The 9,415-nt window shown below is 39.1% G+C and overlaps 1 protein-coding gene across 4 annotated transcripts in view; it reads right to left on the reverse strand.

The window, feature by feature from the left end:
• Positions 1–9,415, reverse strand: part of N4BP2L2 (NEDD4 binding protein 2-like 2) — a 34,294-nt gene that overhangs the window by 7,371 nt on the left and 17,508 nt on the right. For 3 of the 4 annotated variants that reach the window (XM_006765064.2, XM_015564838.1, XM_015564837.1), the window contains one exon: positions 4,110–4,234. In XM_006765064.2, the coding sequence (XP_006765127.1) occupies positions 4,110–4,234 (125 nt within the window). Of the gene's footprint in view, positions 1–1,541; positions 1,545–4,109; positions 4,235–9,415 lie in introns of all 4 variants that reach the window. The other variant, XR_001514065.1, reaches the window with a different exon arrangement.

Here is a 9,415-nt window from a genome sequence, read left to right on the forward strand (position 1 = left end):
ATATCTGCCCTGAAATTTCTTATTTTGAAAATTAAGAAAAAAAAGCATTTAACCTGCCCTAGCTGGTTTTGCTCAGTGGATAGAGTGTCAGTCTGCGGTCTGAAGGACCCTGGGTTTGATTCTAGTCAAGGGTACATGCCTGGGTTGCAGGTTTGATCCTAGGAGGTGTGCAGGAGGTAGCTGATCAATGCTTCTCTCTCATCAGTGATGCTTCTATCTCATCTCTCTCTCCCTCTCCCTTCCTCTCTGAAATCAATAATAATAATAATAATAGCATTTATCCTGTTTTCCTGTACATACTGTACTTTAGAGTGACCCTAGTTCAGGGGTGGGCAAACTTTTTGACTCGAGGGCCACAATGGGTTCTTAAATTGGACCGGAGGGCCGGAACAAAAGCATGGATGGAGTGTTTGTGTGAACTAATATAAAATTCGAAGTAAACATCATTACATAAAAGGGTACGGTCTTTTTCTTCAATAGTTTTATTCATTTCAAACAGGCCAAATCCGGCCCGCAAGCCGTAGTTTGCCCACGGCTGCCCTAGTTGCTAGTTCCAGTTGAGAGGAAGCTTCCATTACATAAGAATTCTAGCTACTAAAAAGGGAAGGAACACTAGACCTAGAAAAATCACCATTTTGCAACCCTTAATGAAGGAACTAATTCAGAAAACGTTTCATTGTTGGATAACCCATTACATACAAGTTTGACAGAGAACTTGGTAATGGAGGGAACAGGTTGTCCCTTTGAAGCTACTTGTAAAAACAGAAAAAAAGCCTTTCTTTTTCCTTGTTGTAGCCTTCCACAATTTATGAGAAACACCTGTTAAACCCCAAGATTGTTAGCTCCTCTGATTCAACTAGACCAGGGGTGGGCAAACTTTTTGACTCGAGGGCCACAATGGGTTCTTAAACTGGACCGGAGGGCCGGAACAAAAGCATGGATGGAGTGTTGGTGTGAACTAATGTAAATTCAAAGTAAACATCATTACATAAAAGGGTACGGTCTTTTTTTTTTTTTTTTAGTTTTATTCATTTCAAGGCCCGCGGGCTTTGCCCACGGCTGAACTACACCCTCTGTACAAACTGCAAGACAAGTTACTTTCAAGGCTACATTCTTGCATACCCCTCTTCCCTGCTATTTTTGCAACTCAAGGATAATTTGCACTGAGAATTCTTTAGTTAGTAGAAAGTTCCCTTCCTCCTCCTCTTCAAGCAAGCCTCTTTTGAATCTTCATAACTTTTACTCTAAGCATGTTTTACGGGCTTATGAAAAATACTGAAAAGACACCACCCTAGTCCATCTGCCGACTGTCTCAGCCCCAAATCCCCCTCCCTTCCTTGTCACCTAGCAACAACAGCCATTACTCTTTAAGAGTATTGGTTAGTAATGCACTGGCCCTTTCCTTTCCGGGTAGGTAAAAATAAACTTTCTGCATCTATCTCTTCTTTTAGTAGTGAATTCTTTCACATCACCACCTGCCAAAACATTAACACTGATCATTCTTAGCATCACTGAAAATGAGATAACCAGACTTTGCTTACCCCCTGCAAAAAAAAGTTGAATATAAGTAATCCTCTTTTTTGTGTTTTGTTAATCCTCACCCAAGGATATTTTCCAATTGATTTTTAGAGGGTGGAAGGGAGGGGGAGAGACAGAGAGAGAGAAACACCTATGTGAGAGAGACACATCGATCAATTGCATCCTGCACACACTTAACTTCTATTTAAAGCAATATAGAGGAAAGAGAAACAAGTTAAATAGTTACTATAGGTGTGGACGAAAAAGGGGCCACAAACGAAACCTGACAAGTTCAGGGGAGGCCTGCATGGCAGCCTTACAAACTCAAGAGACCTAAAGCAACCATATAGGATGGTCTGAAATTAAAACTTCCTAACTAAAAGCAAGTCATGGTAGGCAGTCATATCCTAGGATGGTACCTTCCTTGACAAAGGTCAATCTTTACCTTAATTGAGCCAGTTTATTGTCTCTTTGCACCTACAATAACATGCCTTTGGAAAGTCAGAATAATCCTCCCTTTCCCAGACCCCTCAGGGCATAATCTCCCACCAGAGCACCAAACCCCTTTGTTATATTATTTTCCCACATACCATCTCTATGTGCTGTAAATGTTAATTGTTAACCATCCTATACCCACCAATGTAAAAGAAGTGTGGTGTCTGTTTTACTGTTTATCCAATCTCAGAGATTTCCCTACTTCGCTTTATCCCAACTCCCTAATCTATGAGCAGTGGATTTCATGTAACCCCATACAACTTCCCCTTTGATGGTGATGTATAAAATAAGTAGTAAATATGCTATTTTTCTGGAGCATTTTCTCAAAGTTGAGATTTTGCTTCCTGGCAATTGTAGTCAGTTTGGTTCAAATAAACATAAAAATTCTTACAAGTTTGGACATTTCTTACATTGATAGAAGGAAGCAAATAGACAACTACAGGATATGGGATATTCTACAGGACAAACCACCAAATGTCATCAACAAATTAATGGTATAAGGGTTAAAAGAGAAAATTCTACACGTTAACAATTAAAGCAAACATAAAACCAAATGTACTGCAAGGACCTTGTTTGGATTCTGATTCACACAAAACAACTGTAAGTACAAACAGTTGTTAAGACAATAGGGGAAATTGGATTACAGACTGGATATTACATGATGTCAAGGAATTGTATGGGTTTTTTTAGGTGTGATGATGGTACCATATTTAAATAACATTAAGTAAGAAGGTGGTTAATTTGAAATGCATAAAGTATAATGTCTAGACTTATTTCAAAATGCTTTAGTAATTAGAAAAGGTGAGGAGTGAAAACAAAAATAAAGTCAATACAGCAACTGATATGGTAACTGATAATTCTGAGTGATGAGTATATGGGATTCATTATAATCTCCTGACTCTAGGTTTACATTTTCTCTTAATAAAATGAATTTGTTTAATTATCAATGCATTCTTCATCTATTAAAAAATAACTTATACTATATGCATTTAGTTCTAGACCAAGTTTTCAATCTGACTTCAACATAGAATGCCTGAGTAACTTTCAAAAAAATACCAATGCTTAGATCCACTCCAGACCAACTAAACCAGAATCTCTGGGGCTAACTCAGGCATAGGTGCTTTTTTTTTAATGGGGGGTGGGAGTGGGGAGGGGGGAAAGAGGGAGAAATGAAAGAGAGAGAGAGACCAATCATTAACAATTAAAACATAAAACTAGACAGGGGATCTAACCCACAACCTAGGTACATGGCCCTGATCAGGAATCGAACCTGCAACTTTCTGGTGTACAAGATGACACTCTAACCAACTGAGTGACCTGATCTGGGTCAGACATAGATTTTTTTAAAAAGGTCCCAAAGTAATTAAAATGTGCAGCCAAGATTAAGAACCATTATTCCATGGTGAAAAGAAATTGACCCATATGTTTCTAAAAAATGTATTAGATTTTTCATGGAGTAATATCAATGAAAAAAACTTCTAATATTCACAGCATTATATTAAGCCTTAAAAAAACAATAACATTACTCTTAGGGAAATAACTTTTTTAAATACATAACTATAGTATCAGTTCTCTGAATTTATTCAAGAGATATAAAATAAAGCCTACCAAAATATCCCACCCTTTATTTTACCAGTTTATATTGGTACACTATTTAGTTTACAAAATATTTTACCTAAAGTCTCTGATTTTCACAACAACCTTGCAAGTATCACTACTTCTAGTAGATGAAAAAATTGGGTCTCAAAGATGTTCAAATGGCTTATGAAAGTCATTCAGGTGGTAGAAATCAAGTCAGGAATATATAAATCCAGCCCCAGCTGGTTTGGCTCAGTGGATAAAGCGTCAGCCTGCGAACTGAAGGGTCCTGGGCTCGATTCTGGTCAAGGGCACATGTCCGGGTTGTGGGCTTGATCCCCAGTAGGGGGGATGCAGGAAGCAGCCAATCAATGATTCTCTCTCATCATTAATGTTTCTATATCTCTCTCTCCCTCTCCTTTCCTCTCTGAAATCAATAAAAATATATTTAAAAAAAATCTAGGTCCTCTGACTCCTAGTCAAATATTCTATCACAGGAGACTTGGGCCCAAACAAACCTCTGTTCTGGTTCCAGTCATGGGCATCATCAAGTTGATTAACATTATACCTGTACCCATCTTGATTGTGAAAATAGTCATCAGTGCTGAACACAATGCCATCACGACTCTGCCCAAGCAGAATTCTGTTAATAAAAGAAATCATAAAGTGCCATTTATAAAATCTATAGCCATGAGCAAAGCTTAGTAAATGAACTTTAGGTACATAACTGTAAGTATATCGCAAACAGAATAGCACAGGAGCTGAACCTTCAAAACCTTGCAGATTTCAAATACCATTTCACACTTAAATGTACAGTCATAGCCAGTTCCAAAAACTTTTTAAAGCAGCATTTATATTAAAACTTTTTAAAAACAGTCTTTCAACCAATCCCAAAATTATGTCAACTATTGTCCATATTTTTACTTTAGTGAATGTGTATTTGGTGTCTAAAATTGCCTAAATATAGTGCAGCAGATAACCTAAAGGGCAAGTAAACCTAAGCAAGCAATTCACTTGTGGAAAACTGTATTTAAACCAGGATAGCTCTGATAAATTTATTTCCATGAAGCACAAATGTAAAACCAACAAGTAGGATTCAGAAATAGCTTGAGGCTTAATGTTGTGAAACAACCAGTGATCCTCCACAGTATAATAAAACTTCAGTTTTTTAAGACATTAAATTACTAAATGAAATAACACTAAATAAAAGGATACACTCAGAACAAGGCAACCAAGCTTTATTCTCACAATATGATTATGTTAAATTTTCAAGTAGCGAGATTAATAAGCATTCAAGAGTGTCAGAGAGGCCCAGCCAGTGTGGTGCAGTGGTTTGAGCACTGGCCTATGAAACAGGAGGTCACATGCCCGAGCTGTGGGCTTGATCCCCAGTAAGGGACATGCAGGAGGCAGCCAATCAATGATTCTCCCTCATCATTGATGTTTCTATCTCTCTCACCCTCTCTCTTCCTTTCTGAAATCATAAATATATATATACGTGTGTGTGTGTGTGTGTGTGTGTGTATAACAATGTATCCATCCAAATATACCTGATGTCATACCAAACACCTTAACAAAAATAAATTATTTAAGAATATGAGTATTTTCAAAATTCTTATAGTCAGATTCCATGAGAAATCTTACAAGTTAAGTCAGATACTAAAATGAATTCTCAGAATGTCAACATTTAGAACTCTGAAAAATCAAGTATCCAATAAAATTTAAAAAAACTCAGACACAGGCTTGCTGGCCACCTGATATGTATATTTTCTAAACAGCTATTGTTTTGAGAATCTATCATGGACCAAGTATTATATATATATATATATGATCTTACCTAATTCTCAACAACCTTGGTGATTTTATTTTATTTTTATTTTATTTTTTTAAAAATATATTATCATAAAGGGTATTAGATATGTGTCCATTTTTTCCCCAACATCGATGAGAGAGAAACATCAATCAGCTGCCTCCTGCACATCTCCTACTGGGGATGTGCCTGCAACCAAGGTTCATGCCCTTGACCGGAATCGAACCTGGGACCCTTCAGTCCGCAGGCCAATGCTCTATCCACTGAGCCAAACCGGTTTCGGCACCTTGGTGATTTTATATTAAACAAATCAGAAACAAAAATAATTTCAGAAATCAGGCCATCAGAGTTACATAAATAGAGGTGGAAGCGCCAAAACCATTTGGCTCACAGTGATCCCTGGGTCCTGATAGTCATACCCTTGTATAATCCCCTCCTCCAATACAGGTTGCAGTCAGGGACTAGAGTTTCTAATGGAATATGGCAGCGGTGATTCCAAAATGGGAGAGTAAGTGGAAGTTCCACTGACACTCTCCCACGACCAAATTGGAAATACAACTAAAATACAGAAGAACCAACCTGAAAAATCAACTGAGGACTAGCTGGAGAGAACCCTGATAACCAAGCATGGAAAGTGGAGGCTGCATAGAGACTGGTAGGAAGTGCGAAGGTGCAAAAGGGCTGGCTGGGCTCCCACAGACAGCAGCTGAAGTTCTGGAGGGATAGACCCCACTGAGAACTCTGGGGTCTAAACCCCAAGCTGGGCTCCCCAGCCCAGAGCACAAGAACTGAGGAAGGTGCCCACATAACATCTGGCTATGAAAAGCAACAGGGTTGATGTCAGCCAGGGAGAGAGAGAGCTGTAAATGCAGATAACCTCTTAAAGGGTCAACACACAAAATTCTGTGTGGAGCCACGCACCTTGGACTATGGTTGAGAGAGGACAGAGTGGACTGGAGCTGTGTCAGTAGAGTCCAGGGTTGGGGGCTTTGGGGTTGGAGCTTTGAAGGCAGCCACCCAGGTTTCTTGTGCTGAGTCATGCCCTCATGTTGCGGAGGACATATTTCTCCAAGGGACATTTGCAATCCAGATGATTTTTACTGGGAAGGAAGGCAGTTATCCCAGTCCGTAGGAAGACCTCTCACCCCTCCCACTGGTTGATAGCCTCAGGCTAATCAAGGCTGATAACAATCAGACTGCTGGCAGAGAAGAATCTGTGGAGGCTTTGAGTCTTTGCCTGATCTGCTTCTGGGCCCAGGGCTAGGAAAAGCAGACAGTGGTGCACATCTTGGTTCTTTTTAAAGGCACCCAGCCACAGCAGAGGGAGCCACAAGCTGTGGATTGCTGTTCCAAATGGTACTCAAGAACAGTCTCAAACAGTGTCTGACATTGTCCTGCATTAGAGATTGGAAGTAATATAACTACCTAATACACAGACATGAACACAAACAGCCCAAATGGGGAAATAAACAAAAACACCTGAAATAAAAGAACAAGAGAATTCTCCAAAAAAAAGCTAAATGAAATGAATAAATTTATTAGACAGAGTTCAGAATAATGATAGCAAAGATGCTCTACAGCATGAGAAAAGATACAGTAATTATGAAGAATAGTACAGCACTAATACAGAACACGGTGAAAGGAATACACAGCAGATTAGGGGAAGCTGAGGATTGGATCAGTGAATTAGAAGACATGGTAGAAAAAAATAAATCAGAGAACCAAAAAGAAAAAACAATTAAAAAACAAGAGGACAGATTAAGGGAAATGTGGGACAACTTGATATGAAACAATATTTACAAAATAGGAGTGCCAGAAGGAGAAGAAAGTGAGCAAAAGATAGAAAATATGTTTGAAGAAATAATGGCAGAAAATTTCCCCAACCTGATGAAGGAAAGTCCCAAGCAAGAAGAACCCAAACATGCCCACTCCCAGACACATCATAATTAAAATGCCAAAATTTCAAGAAAAAGAGAGAAGCTTAAAGCAAGAGAAAAGCAAACTTACCTACAAAGGAGCTCTCATAAGGCTGACACCTGATTTCTCATCAAAAACTATAGGCCAGACGGGAATGGCATGAAGTACTCAAGGTAATGGAAAGTAAAGATCTGAAACCATGATTACTATATCCAGCAATGCTACCATTCAAAATAGATAGTAAAAAAAAAAAAAAAGCTTCCCAGACAAATAAAAAGCCTAAGGAGTTTTTCACCACCACACCAGCACTGCAAGATATGCTAAAGGGACTGCTGTAATGAGAAGAGAGAGAGATAAAAATAGGCATAAAAGTTAAAATGGTAATAAATAAGTACCTATCAACAATAACCATAAACATAAATAGGTTAAATACTCCAATCAAAAGACATAGGGTAGCTGACTAGACACAAAAACATGACCCAAATAAATATGTTGTCTACAAGAGACCCACCTCAGAACAAAAACTCACGCAGGATGACAGTGAAGGAATGGGGAAAAAGTTTCATGATGAAAATGAAAACAAAAACCACACACACACACACACACACTCACAGGTTAGCAATACTCATTATCTGACAAAATAGACTTCATAATGAAGGCCATCACAAGAGACAAAAGGTCACTATATAATACTAGAGGAATTGATCCAAGAAGAGAATATAATCCTGGTAAACATATATGCACCCAATATAAGAGCACATCCTATATAATAAAAGCCTAATATGCTAAGTGTCTGGTCGTCTAGTTGTCCGTTCAACCAATCAAAATATAATATGCTAATGATATTCTAAGGCCACTCAACCACTCGCTATAAAGTACACTGACCACCAAGGGCAGAAAGTCAACTGGTCGACCAGTCACTATGATATGCACTGACCACCAGGGGGCAGAAAGTCGACCGGTCACTATGACATGCATTGACCAGCACTGACCACTCAACACAGGAGCTGCCCCCTGGTGGTCAGTGAGCTACCACAGGGGGAGCGCTGCTCCGCCAGAAGCTAGGTTCACGGCTGGTGAGCACAGCTGCCATGGCAGGAGCCACTCCCGACTCCACAGCAGCAGGTGCAGCAGACCGGGATTAGTGTGAGTGGTACCCGGCCCCGATTCAGGTTCCTCCCTGGCTGCCTGCTGCTTGGCACACTGCTACATTCCCCAAGGGGTCCCGGACTGCGAGAGGGTGCAGGCTGGGCTGAGGAATTCCCGCTCCAGTGTATGAATTTTGTGCACTGGGCCTCTAGTAAATATATTAAAAAAACCTCTACAGCAGTGGTCACCAAATGGTGGTCCGCAGACCACTGGTGGTCTGTGAGGTCCGAAAGGTTGGCGGCCTCTGCTCTACAGGACTTTAAGGGAGATATTGACAGCAATACAATCATAGTAGGGGACTTTAACACCCTGCTGACTTCACTGGATAGATCTTCCAGACATAAAATTAACAAAGAAACAGTACCTTAAAAGGACACACTGGATCAGATGGATTTAATTGACATTTATAGAACATTTCACCCCAAAGCTGCAGATTATACATCCTTTTCAAGTGCACATGGGTCATTCTCAAAGATAGACCACATGTTAGAAAAAAATATGTCTCTAAAAGTTCAAAAATTGAAATCATATCAAGCATCTTCTCAGATCAAAGTGGAATTAAAAAATAAATCAACTACAGTAAAAACACTAAAAAACATTCAAACACATGGAGGCTAAACAGCATGTTATTAAACAATGAATGGGTTACCAATGAGATCAAGAAAGAAATAAAAAAACTTCCTGTAAACAAATGAAAATAAACACACAACTACCCAAAACCTAAGGGGCACAGCAAAAGGAGTACTGAGAGGGACGTTTGTAGCACTATAGGCCTACCTCAAAAAAAAACAAAGAAACAAAAAAAACCCCAACAACAAAAAACAAATAATAAACTACTTAACCCTACAACTTAAAGAATTAGACAAAGAACAAGAAAAGCCCAGAGTAAGTAAAAGGAAGGAAATAATAAAGATTAGAGCAGAAATAAATGACATAGAGAATAAAAGA

Source organism: Myotis davidii, unplaced genomic scaffold, assembly GCF_000327345.1.
Source record: "Myotis davidii unplaced genomic scaffold, ASM32734v1 scaffold701, whole genome shotgun sequence".
Taxonomy (NCBI): domain Eukaryota; kingdom Metazoa; phylum Chordata; class Mammalia; order Chiroptera; family Vespertilionidae; genus Myotis; species Myotis davidii.